We start from the raw sequence: 13437 nt of genomic DNA, 5'->3' as shown, positions 1-13437 counted from the left end.
CTCAGAGAGATAAGATCTTGTTTCAAAACAAAGCAAAAATGAAGACAGTGAGACAGGCATGGTGGTACATATCTTTTCGTGTAGTTGTTCAGACCTTTTACACTGAGATGCAGAGATGGCACACACTTCAGAATTCTCCAGCCATTTCCTGCAATGTTAAATACACATTGCTGTGTCTAACGCCTGCCAATGACACGCCAACTTACCCGAGAAGTTAAAACATGGCCACAGAGACTTTTATACACAAATATTCAAAACGTTTATTCATCAAAGTGTAAGCAAGCTAGATTCCCCTCAATTAGTGAAGGCACAGGAGAGTGTGGTGCATATGTACAGTGGAAACCCACACAGCAACAAAAATCTGCTGACACGTGGCAACACGGCCCCAATGAAACTCTATTGAATCCAACAATGTTTTTGTCTGATTCTAGGTATATGAAACCTAAAAGAAAAATAAAGTCAACAGGAGCTGTCTAGGCTGGAGAAGTGTTTGGGATGATCAGGAAAGGACATGAGGGCTGGAGAGATGACTCAGCTGGTAAGAGCTTGTACTGCTCTTGCAGAGGACCAGAGTTTGATTCCCAGCAGCCACGTCAGGTGGCTTACAACCACCTGTAACTCCAGCTCCAGGGGGACCTGCACTCACATACACACAACTACATACAGATACACATGAATGCACATAACTAAAAATACATATTTTTTAAAAAGGGAAGGACATGAAGATTTTTTCAGTGATAAAATAGCCACTTAAATTTGTTGATACTGTGTCTGGCCATCTGAAAATCCCACTTTAAAATAATTTCAAATGCTTTCATACATTAGCCACAAACAAAACTGCGATTTAAAAAATTCTAGTTGAGAGTTGGGAAGATAGTTTTAGGACCTGAGCTCCCTCGGAGTCCATGTTTCTAAAAAGTGGTTTATGGTGGTTTTGAATGAGATCGACCCCCAAAGTCACATGTGTGTCAAGACTTGGTCCCCAGTTGGTGTAACTGCTGGGAAGGACATGGAGGTATCCTTTTAGGAGAAGCTGTATCACTGGGGGTAGGCTTCAAAAGACTTGTACCATTCCAGTGCGTCTCTCTGCCTCTTCCTTGCAAATTAAGTTGTGAGCTCTCTCCCTCCGTGCCTTTACTTCTCTGTGAAACCATAGTCCAATTACACACTTCTTCTATAGGTTGCCTTGGTCACGGTGTTTTATCACAGAAATAGAGAAGTCACTAAGACACAGGGCATGGAGGTATGCATATAACACCAATGCTGGAGAAGAGAGCACACTCAAATCCCTGGGCCTTGCTGACCAGCCAGCCTAGTCTAATTAGTGAGCTGCAAGCCAACGAAGAGACTCCATCTCAAAAAACAAGGTGTATTGCTCCTGAGGAAAGATGCCTGAGACTGACTTCTCAATTGCATCTGACATAACATCAGAAAACTGAGACATTTTAGTGCAAGCCCCTGAACTTGAGTTACTTTTCCTTTGTCATTTCATGACCACTGGATCTGTGTGTGTTTACATCTCATTCATATTTTGACCCAGTGGAAACAGCGGGTTGGCGAGAAGGAAGCACTAGTTTTAAAAACTCGGCGCCCCCTAGATTTACATTTGAGAAAGGCTTACCATAGAATTCAAGAAATCGTAGGTTTTTGCCTGTGAAACTTTCAGTTATGGGGAGGGTGTGGCGCTGGAGAGATAGCTTAGCAATGAAGGGCATGTACATATTACAGAGGGCCTGAATGTGGTGCCAGTACCCACCCACAGCAGGCAGTTCACAGCTACTTATAACTACAGTTCTTGTGGATCTGATGCTCTCTGGCCTAATGTACACACACACACACACACACACACACACACACACACACAGAGAGAGAGAGAGAGAGAGAGAGAGAGAGAGGGGAGGGATTTATATCTTTAATATTTTTTAAATGTTTGCACTATTTTATGGGTAAGTATTTTGAACGAATGTATGTCTGTGCCTACCTAAGCCAGAAGAGGGCATCAGATCTCTAGAAACTGAACAGTTGTGAGCTGCCATGTGGTGTTGGAGAATTGAACCCCATCCTCTGAAAGACTGTGAAGGCAATACAGACCCCATCTAAGGGTAGGGTCACCATCTTAGACCACCTGCTGTACTCAGTTCCAGGAAGGACCTCAGGAACATGCCATGACAACTCGAACAGATACAGGGCAGTATGCTCCTGTAGACATTGTCTGTAGTTTATGGCCACTGAAGATAACTAGATAATCCTGCTGAGCAGTCCAGATAATCCTGTTCAGCAGGTTGTGGTTCCCCGCCAAAAGTCTAACCCAATGGTTTCAAGTGTGGTTTCCTGCCAAAAGTCTAGACCAGTAGTTTCAAAAAAGCACCTTGCCCCATATCCCTCTACCCAATCTCAAGCATGTAATTCCCGACTTGTGGTTTTTTCCCTATAAAAACTCTACACCTGGGCTCGTGGCCACCACATTTCCTTCCATCTGTCATGTAGTGGCCCAGACTGAACCTGAATAAAAGGACCCTTATGTGCTTGTATCAGAAACTGGCTCCTTGGTGGTCTCTGGGGGGTTCAAGAAACGGGTACAAGAGCAGTCAGTGCTCTTAACCTCTAAGTCACCTCTCCAGCCCCCCTTAAATGTTTTTAAAATAATGCATTATTTAGGCCAGCAAAGTGGCTTAGTGGATAAAGGTGCTTGCCATAGAAGCCTGAAGTCCTGAATTTAATTCTGATTCCATGTAAAGTCAGACGGAGAGAATTAACTCCATGGAATTGAACACCCACCGTCCTCTGACCGCCACACTCACTGTGGCTCCTGTCCACTCACACCTCTCTACCTCTTCTTTTCCCTGTCTCTGTCATCTGCCCCCCCTCCCCCCCCACACACAAAGGCTTGGGTTGGAGAGATGGCTCAGCAGTCAAGAGCACTTGCTGCTCTTGCAAAGAACCTGGGCTTGATTCCCAGCACCCACACAATTGCTCACAACTGTCTGTAACTCCAGTCTCAGGAGATCTGACGCCCCCTTCTGGCCTCTAAGGGCATTGTATGTGGTACACAGACATATTCAGACAAAATATTTATTTGTACATATAAAGGGTAAATAAAAATTTTGTTTTCAAGAAATGGTTTTTGTTTTTGTTTTTTGTTTTTGACAGGGTTTCTCTGTGTAGTTTTGGTGCCTTTCCTGGGACTCACTTGGTAGCCCAGGCTGGCCTCGAACACACAGAGATACACCTGGCTCTGCCTCCTGAGTGCTGGGATTAAAGGCATGTGCCACCACCGCCTGGCCTCAATAAATGTGTTGTTTTTTTTTAAAGAATTACTGAATTTCAACAATGATCTTGAAACAGAAGCTTCTGAGTTATTTATTTTAAAAGCAAATAATTGGGGGGCTAGAGAGATGGCTCAGTGGTTAAGAACACCCACTGCTCTTCCAGAGGTCCTGAGTTCAATTCCCAGCAACCACATGGTGGCTCACAACCATCTGTAATGAGATCTGGTGCCCTCTTCTGGCCTGAAGGAACATATGTAGGGTGAATACTGTATACATAAAATTTATTTATATATATATAAAAGATCTGTTTCCTGTGAGCCCATTGCTAAGCCAACTCCATGTGAAATGTTCAGAACTAAATGATGTCACTGCTCCAATTGGACCCTGCTCCCTGAGCTCACCACACCACATCTTCCTAAAAAAAAAAAAAAAAAAAAAGCAAGTAATGGATATAGAAAAAAAAAAAAAAAAAAAACCACTGTGAGGATATTCTGTCAAACAGGCGTGTAAGGGACTGACTACTTCACTATCGAACACAGGGCCTAGCCACCACTGCATTTCTGCTTCTTGAGGATGAAATGGTCTCCAGCTCTGAGCACATGTATGTATGTCTGGGTTTGAATCTTCTATCACTCTGTGATCTTGAGATGATTCCTGTTTCCTTCCATGCTGATGCCCACACCTAAATCTTGTGGGAATTAAATTACTGCATGCAAACTGCCTAGATGCTCTGGGAGATTGCTCAGTAGTCAAATCACTTGCCATACAAGTTTGAGGACCAGAGTTCAGATGCCCAGAGCCCACATAAATGCCAAGTGGGCATGGCTGCCCACCTGTAATTTCAGTCTTGGACAGCAGAGACACAGTATCCTTAGAGCTAGTCAAGTAAGACTAGCCATATTAATGAAAGAGAGACCTTGGCTCACTCAGAGAATAAGGTGGAAGAGTAACCAAGGATGACACCTAACACCAACCTCAGGTCTCCACATGTGCACACACACAGAATGTACACACACACAACACAGACACACAAAAATGGAAAAGCTAGCCTAGTACATGGCAGGCATTACATAAATATTTAATCCTATGTGGAAATATTGAACATGCTGCATTAGGCAGGGTTTTCTAGGGGAACAATTTTGTGTGTGTGTGTGTGTGTGTGTGTGTGTGTGTGTGTGTGTGTGTTGGGTATTGTGTTCCCTGAAATATTGTGTGTTCCCCAAAATAAACATATCTGGGGTCAGAGAACAGACACCCACTAGAACAAAGCCAAAAATGGTGGCTAGAAAATGGGAAGAGTAAGTCATAACAGAAGTTGGGCAGTGGTGGTGCACGCCTTTAATCCCAGCACTTGGGAGGCAGAGTTAGTCAGATCTCTGAGGTCAAGGCCACTTTAGAAACAGCTAAACTTTAATCCCAGAAACCCAACCTTTAATCCCAAGGAGTGGGGGCAGAAAGAGGAAGGTATATAAACCGTGAGGACCAGGAACTAGAGGAGTAAAGCATGTAGTTAGTTAAGCATTTGGTTAGTTAAGCATTTGGCTGGAGAAGCATTCAGGCTTTGGAGCAACACAGTTCAGCTGAGATTCATTCTGGATGAGGACTCATAGAGGTTTCCAGTCTGAGGAACTGGCAAGGTGAGGAAACTGGCTTGTTCTGCTTCTCTGATCTTCCAGCATTCACCCCAATAACTGGCCTCAGGTTTGTTCTTATTAATAAGACCTGTTAAGACTCATGCAACATGTGTGTGTGTGTGTGTGTGTGTGTGTGTGTGTGTGTGTGTGTGTGTATAAAGAGCTTTTATTTTTGGCTTTTCAAGACAGGGTTTCTCTGTGTAACAGCCCTGGCTGTCCTAGAACTTGCTTTGTAGACCAGGCTGGCCTCAAACTCACAGAGATCCACCTGCCTCTGCCTGTGCTGGGATTAAAGGTATGTGCCACCACCACCCAGTGTGAGAGAACATTTAATAGAATGGATTACATCAGTGGGCTGGGCAGTCCAACAATAGCCATGTATACAATGGAGAAGCTGAGCACCTCATGGCTGTTCAGTCCCCAAGTCCTGGAGGATTCCTTGAGTTTTGCTAGTCTTTAGTCCACATTGGAAGGCTAGAGAAGCTGGAGTCTGGAGTTAGGGAAGGATGGCCAGAGCACCAGAAAGAAACCAAAGCAAGCAGGCAAGAAACAGCCATGTCCTCAGAATGCTGTTTCTCAGTAGCAGGCTACCTGTGAGGTGTCACACTGTGAGGAGGGTCTTCTTCCTCAGTCAACTCTTTCTGGAAACGCCTTCTTCATACACTGCGCAGGGGTAAGACTCTTAAGACATTCTGGTTCGGACTGACAATCAAGAATGATCATCATACATGACACATAGTCAGCCTAAAATCCTGATTATCTTATACATAGGCACTGCATGTACATGGTGCACATACATTCATGAAGGCTTAGGGTTTCTACTGCTGTGAAGAAGACACTATGACCACGGCAACTCTTTTTTTGTTTGTTTTGTTTTGGTTTTTGGCTTTTTTTTTTTGAGACAGGGTAGCTTTACTCTGTGTAGCTTTGCGCCTGTCCTGGAACTCGCTTTGTAGACCAGGCTGGCCTTGAACTCACAGAGATCTGCCTGTCTCTGCCTCCCAAGTGCTGGGATTAAAGGTGTGCGCTACCACCGCCCAGCTCAGCAACTCGAATAAAGGAAAACATTTAATTTGGGTGGCTTGCTTTACAGTTTCAGAGGTTCAGTCCATTATCATCATGGTAGAGAACGTGGCAGCATGCAGGCAGACATGGTGCTGAAGAAGTAGCTGAGAGTTCTACATCTTGCAGGCAACAGAAGATGGTCCCAGTGTCACAGTGAGTGAAGCTTGGGCAAAGGAGACCTCAAAGCCCACCTCCACAAGGCCATATCTTCTCCAACAAAGCCCCACACCTAATAATGCCACTTCCTATGAGCTTATGGGGTCAACCACATTCAAACTACCACACAGGCAAATACTCATACACATTAAATTTAAAAATCTTTAAAGAAAGAAAAGGGACTGGAGAATGGTTCAGAAGTTAAAATAAGCACGGTTTGCTCTTGCAAAGACCCCAAATTCAATTCCCAGCAGCCTCATCAGGCAGCTTGTAACCCACCTGCAACTTCATTTTCTCTCTGTGGGCACCTGCACTTATATGTACATACCCACCTGCAGATACATACATCTACACATAATCATTTTTAAGCTAAAAAGCAAAAACCATTTATTTGGTCTGACCACAACTCTAAGGTATTTATCTATTGTGATTCCCAATTCTGGCTGCCAATGTGAATTCTTGGGGAAGCTTTGAGGGAGAAAACACACATGGTGTTCCCATAAGCCAGTTCTCTACTCCACCAGAGCCCCTTACAATCAGGTCCTCTTTTGTCTTAAACTCAAGAATAAGCAGATGTGGTGACATTTACCTGCAATCATAGTATGAGGGAGACCAGGACAAGAGACTTTGAAGTTTGAGGCCAGCCTGGGGCTACCCTGCCTCAAAACAGAAACTAAGGAGCTACTCATGATAGGGCAAGAAAGACATAGAACGGCTAAGTCTCAAGGTGAAAGAGGGCCAGCAAGATGGCTCACTGGGTACAGGCACCAGCCTCCAAGCCTGATGGTTCAGTCCCTAGAACTCATGCAGTGGAAAGAGAGAATCAACTCCTTCAAATTGCCCTGCCCCACCCACATTAAATTTAAAAATATATTAAGGTCAGCAATAATAGGAAGAACTTAAGATTTTCACAAATCGCCAGAGTACAGTGGTGGACATCTTTAATCCCAGCACTGGGAGGCAGAGGTAGGTGGATCTCTGAGTTCAAGGTCAGCCTGGTCTACAGAGCCAGATCCAGGACAGCCAGGCCACACAGAAAAACCCTGTCATAAAGAAAAAACAAAAAACAAAACAAAAACAACAACAAAAATATTTGCATGTTCACGTAGGTATACATATGTGTGTATGCTAATGTGTGTGCATGACTGTGTCTAGATTGACTCAAGATTGACATCCAGTATCTTCCTTAATCACCTTCCACCTGTTTTTTTGAGACAGGATTTCATCAGGAAACCTTGGCTGGCTTTGAAGTCATGAGGCTTTTCTTGCCTCAGTCCTCCAGAGTGCTGGGATTAGAAACCTGAGCAACTGCATCTAGAGCTGCATATGCTGTAAGTGCGTGCCTATGCCAAGGCCAGACAAGACTTCAGCTGTCAGCTATTGGTCTGCCTTTTTGCCTTGAGCCTAACAGGGTTCTCACTGAATCTGCTTCCCTTAAGCTGACGGAGCAGCAAACACTAAGGCCAGAGGCACACACAATCATGGTCCATCTTTTTATGTGGGTGCTGGGGATTTGAACCTTGGTCCTTGTGCTTATAAAGCAACCACTCTTACCCATGGAGCCATCTTCCCAGTTCTTCAAAAGCTAATTTTTTAATAGCAGTTCAGTAGGCTGAGAATGTAACTCCATGCCTAACAGACAGGAGACCAGTTAAAAAACAAACAAAAAACTAATCAAGGCAACATTAACAAGCCAAGTGCTTCTGAGATGTCCAAGTGAGGTCTGTGCAAGGCACGGACTGTGACCTTGGTTGCTTATGTGCAAGGGTCCCTGCTTAGACATAAGGCATAGCAATGTCACACTGACCCTAGCCACCAACAGGAGCAGGACCCAGTCTATAAGCCCTAGTCAGTGAACACCGAGTGTCAGGAAGCAGGAAACAGGAGTCAGATGGACATGGACACTCACAGGTGTAGGGTAGGAATGATAGATTATGAGAATCCGCTGGATTTGAAAGTGAGCTGCCCTTGAGCCTGGCTTGATGGCCTACACCTTTAATCCTAGCACTCAGGAGGCAGAGGCCAGCAGATCCCCAGAGCAAGCTCCAGGACAGCCAACTCTACACAGAGAAACCCTGTCTCAAAAACAACAAAAACCAAAGCGGGGGCGTCCACAGAGAACCAGACAGACTCCAGAGTCTTCTGGCTGCTTGCAGCCACTCGAGTCTGAAACATCTCAGGCCCAGACACTGACAAGACTTCTCTAAAGACACCACACCAGAGTATCACTCCCCTCATCCTTCACTAAGTACAAACAGGCCACTGTTATGACCAACATCCTAGATGGTCTGGGTTATGGTGGCTAGTTTCTAACAAAGGGTTAGAGAATTTCTAACACATCCACGTTGTGCTATCAACTCTTGAGCAGAGCAAAGCTTGCCGCATGTCCCAGGACAGAGAGCAAACGCTGCCATTTCCATTCTTACCAAGTCTGCTGCTTGGGACGCATGAGCAGGAAGGCTGGAGGACTAACCCCTGAGGCTGCATAAAGACAGACATACTTCTAAGTGTGGATTTTTATTCTCACAAAGAGAATCTTGCCACAGACTAGCATTTACCAACCCTGACTGACTCACCCATCTAGAACCTAGGGTTCTTCTACTTCTCAGCATTATCTGGGGAGATGGATGTCACATAGTGTTATTACACAATTCTGAGAGGTGGGATTCATCCATCAAACCATGAAGACCCCCCCAACAAGTGCAACTTCATTGCTCAACTGAGTATGGCACACCCTTGTGATACAAGGCACATGGACATGGTTTCCATCATCTATGGAGCCTTATCCCACACAAACCTGGACAAGTGTGTGGCTCCCTATATAAAAATCTACCTTTAGTTTACAGTTAAAAAGGTCCTCAACACTTTAGCAACTATACAGAATATGAAGGTTTATTTCAAAAAAGATTACATTTTTTTAACCAGGATACACAGATGCACTTAATGTAACAGTACCTTCTGCAAAAATAGGTTACATAATACTCCGAAATGCAAGGAACAATCTTATTCTCTAAAAATTAGACAGCAGGCGTCTGAAGCTCAAATGGCCTTCAAAATGGAGGCAGCAAACACTGGTAACACCACAGAGCTAGGCTGCAAATGAAACCACTACCACTCGGCTGCAAGTCCCTCCTGTTCACACAGAGCTGAACAGAACGGCCTTGGGGCCAATCCTTTCAAATGGATCGCAGTGCTGCAAGAAAAAGCTGAATGATACACAAAACTATGTAAAGATTCAACAGAACTATTTAAACATCTTCTCTAAAATTGAGAAAAGCAATCATGTTAAATTTTTTAAAAAAGAAAACAACAGTCAGATAGAGCTCTCAAGCAGTCAGAGGTCCTCCTCGTAAGTAGTCAAGTAAAGTTTACAGGAGATCTCAATAAATTATCTTGAAGCCACAGCAGGAAGCTTGTGTTCAAAACCGCCGTGGAGGTCCACTCTTAAATGGCTTAAACCCGGAGCTGCTTCCTCTTGGCATGGCGTTGCTACTCAACTGTACAATCCTATTAACTGGGGATGCAGTGCTGAAAGAGGGTTAGAAGAGAACAAGGGTCAGAAGAAAGGATCACAAGAAATACCTCCACACTGCCCACTCATAGGCCACTCTAGTCCTGCCCTACATCCAGACTCTAATCCTGTAAGGTGGATACCATTACTAACCCCTCTTTACCAAGGAAGAGACTGAGACCGGAAAGTCTACCTTGTCCAAGGCACAGAGCTAAGAGATGGTGGGAAGCAACAGCGTGACCCTGGCACTCTTATTGAGATGCCCACTTCTTCAGCAGCCAGATGCTGTGCATGGGGCAGGACTACAGGCCTCTCCATGTCGCCACCCTGGACTCAGCCACAGCAGCAGCAGGAGCGACAACAGTTCTCTTCAGGATGCCTGCTGCCTCAGCATCTCTTGGTAAACAGGATGCAATTATGGAGATGAGGAAAGCTGAACTCCAGACTCTGCTTCCGCCCCACTGCTAGTACTATGGTACAGACCACTCTAACCTACTCAGATCGCCCAGGTGGGACTCTAGGCTGCTTTAATTAGCACTGAAGGAGATGGTGAGACACACGAGAGAGTTCAGAAACTGATGCCAAGAGGTCACTCAACAATACTTCTAGTATGCATAGAGCAGCATTACTGATGCCAGTAAATGACAAGAAAAAGATACTTCAACCCTCTATCATAATGGAGAAGTACAAGTTGACAGTGAAATGCTTCAAATAAAACTGGCTGAGGCTGGGCAGTGGTGGCACATGCCTTTAATCCCAGCACTAGGGAAGCAGAGACCAGCATAGTCTACAGAGTGAGTTCTAAGACAGCCAGAGCTACACAGAGAAACCCTGTCTCAAAAACTAACCCCCCCACCAAAAAACAGAAAACCAAAACAAAACAAAAACAACAACAACAAAAACTGGCCAAGCACTCTGGGTTAAATTTGTGACCTTCAGAAGCCACTGTGGTGCTGAAGCAAGTAAATGATAAACAAAATTTGTGGTCCCATAGTCATTCAGAGGTGGTGTGAATATCTATGAGGGAGAAGTTCTCTGACCAGGCACAGGCCGAATGCAGCAAAGGCAGCATCAGAAGCACCATTTTGAATTTATTCTAGGAACAAAGAAAGAGCAAGACTGGCCCATGTTTCCCCAGTCAGGGCTTTGAGGATGGCAGCACTGACAAACAACAGAAGATTGAGGCAAAATAATAAGTTATTATATATATTATTATTATAAAACGGAGATAGCAGTGAAGAGTGACATCTGAAACTCATCTGCTTGGAGGAGCCGGAAAAAAAGTCAAGAAAGGAAGGAGAAATCAAAGGGCCAAAAGCCGGGTGGCAGTGGCGCGCTTTCAATCCCAGTGCTCAGGAAGCAGAGGCAGGTGGAGCTCTGTGAGTTCAAAAGAGGATAGCCTGAGCTACAAATGGAGTTCCAGGAAAGCCAGGGCTGTTACACAGAGAAACCCTGTCTTGAAAAGCCAGCAAACAAAAAGAGGGCTGAGCGGGCATGGTGCGGCATGCCTGCAGGCACCACACCTGGAAGGCAGAGTCTAAAGGCAGCCCGGCGTGCAGTCTAAGACCCACCTCGAACCAAGCAACCAAAAGACTGCTTCCTCCAAATGAGGCGAGGGACAGGGTGAAAGAGCATTCAGTGAGGAGCCCAGACCCAAGGGGCTGACAGGGGCAATCACTGGCACTCTCAGCACCACAGAGGCGGGTGGCATTGCTATGCAGGTGCAAAGCAGGAGCTCCTCCCAAACAAGAAAGGGTGTGGGGCAGAGGACAGACAGCTGGTGGGGCTCAAAAGATGCTGCTGAGGCCACACAGTGTGTTTACTGACTGCAATGTAATCTCAGAAACTAACCATCTTTAAGGAAAGGACTACTCGGTTGGTTACAGAACCACAGAAAAGGTCCTAACAGATGAGCTATTCACCTTGAATGTTGGGTTATCAGGCCTGCACCTGACCGGCCATCCGCTATTCGCCTTGTGTCATGGTAACCAGGCCCCTGAGAGGGTGGGCCATGCCACTCTTTCCTTGGTCCACTTGCGTCCCGTCCATGACGTTCCACTACATGTCGTTCTTCAGGGTAGTGCTGGGGACAGCATAGGAAAAAGTGAGTGCTGGCCCCTTTGTCCCATGCACTGACTCAACACTGCTCTGCTTTCTTGTCTGAGAATGTAACAGATGCAAGAAGCAAGCACTGTTCTGGCAGGACCTCAGTGCCTATGTCCACACCCAGTACTCCTCCAGCACTATTTGGACACAGGAATGCCCAATGTCTGGAGAGATCTAAAGAGCTTTCTTTCTAGTACACAAGAGGTCAAAAGTCAAAGGGCAGTTAAGGCTGGCTTTGTGGTCAACCCATCGGAACTTGGAACAGTATACAGGAAAAGCTGTCCGATTTGACACAACACTACTCCAGTATGGCTATAAGCAGTGGGGCCATAGAACAGAAGTATCTGGAGAACTAAGGACAAGAGGAGTCAAAGCTAGCTGACACCTAGCCTAGGCAAAGCTGTCAGCATCCACACAGGCTTAGAGACAATCCTGGCCAAACAACGAATGGACTAACATTGTAAACTCCTGACAGGGAGTCCAGGCTCTCCTCCTCAGAAGACCCTTTTTAAAGGGATTCTGAATGGAGGATGCTGGTCTACAATAATCTCTCACATTCTGCCCTAAATAAAACAGAGTATCTGCATCATATGCTCAATTTGAGGTTGGTTCAGGATAAACAGCTTAAAGAACTTGTGCAAACATTTCTCCTTATTGAGAAATTAATACCTCATAACCACTGAGCCAAAAAGCTACTGCATAAATGTGCTGGGTGAAATGATGTACAGTGATATTGTACATGTCAAGGCAGTAAAACACTTTCTGCTATCATTGAGGGCTGAAGAAATTTAGTACATAAAGTATTTTCTGTCCCAAGTGTAACTGGAGTTCAGATCCCCAGAACCTACATAAAAGCTGGGCATGTTGGCACACACCTTTAATCACCACACTTGGGAGTCAGAGGTGGATCTCCTGAGTTTGGGCTACAGAGAAACCTTGTCTCAAAAAACAAGGAAGGGAAGAAAGGAAGGAAGGAAGGAAGAAAGGAAGGAGGGAAGGAGGGAGGGAGGACGGACGGACATGGTAAGAGCAGCAGCTACCACAGGGAGAGGTAGAAACAGAGGTCCTGCAGGAGACTAGCCACCTTGACTAGCCAGAGATGGTGAGCTTCAGGCTCAGCAATAGACCCTGACTCACTAAATGAAGTGGGAAGCAACCAAGGACACCAAACATGCCTGCATACCCATGCCAATATATGTGCCAAAAGATGCTATTATGAAACCTGGTGTGTATTCAAGTGTGTAACACAAACACATTCCATCTGGCACAGAACTTATAAAGTGTATTCCTTCAGACTAGGGATGTAACTCAGTTGGTAGACGGACTGGCCAGCAGGCATGAAACATTGGGTTGGATTCCAGGAAACCAGTATGTGCCTGTAATCCCAGCACTCCGAAGGTGGAGGCAAGAGGATCAGAAGTTCAAGGCCATCCTTAGCTTAATCCTCAGCTATACAGCACATTAACTGCCAACCTGGAATGTGTGAGACCCTTTCTTCAGAAGAAAAGCACATCCTTTCTATTGGGGCAGCCATCACCTGACATGTCAGCACTTTATCAGTAAGAGGGTGCTTTAAGCTGAGCACAGCTTTTGTATACTTGTGTCATTGACAGATAGCTCAGTAACTTAAAAGAATATTCAAGTCAACAAAATATCAAAACAAGCCGGGCGGTGGTGGCGCACGCCTGTAATCCCA

General features: G+C 45.3%; 1 protein-coding gene across 7 annotated transcripts in view; it reads right to left on the bottom strand.

Annotated features, from left to right (window-relative positions):
• Positions 1-8998: 8998 nt before the first annotated feature.
• Sltm (SAFB like transcription modulator) overlaps positions 8999-13437 on the bottom strand; it is a 47998-nt gene continuing 43559 nt past the window's right edge. For all 7 annotated transcript variants that reach the window (XM_036191888.1, XM_036191891.1, XM_036191887.1 and 4 more), the window contains exons 20-21: positions 11558-11718; positions 8999-9652 (exon numbers count right to left, since the gene is read on the bottom strand). In XM_036191888.1, coding sequence (XP_036047781.1) covers positions 9544-9652; positions 11558-11718 — 270 coding nt within the window. In that variant the 3' untranslated portion in view covers positions 8999-9543. The remainder of the gene's footprint in view (positions 9653-11557; positions 11719-13437) is intronic.

Source organism: Onychomys torridus, chromosome 7, assembly GCF_903995425.1.
Source record: "Onychomys torridus chromosome 7, mOncTor1.1, whole genome shotgun sequence".
In the NCBI taxonomy this organism is placed as follows: Eukaryota; Metazoa; Chordata; class Mammalia; order Rodentia; family Cricetidae; genus Onychomys; species Onychomys torridus.
The sequence above is the reverse complement of the archived record's forward strand: the minus strand, read 5'-3'. Positions and strand labels throughout refer to the sequence as shown.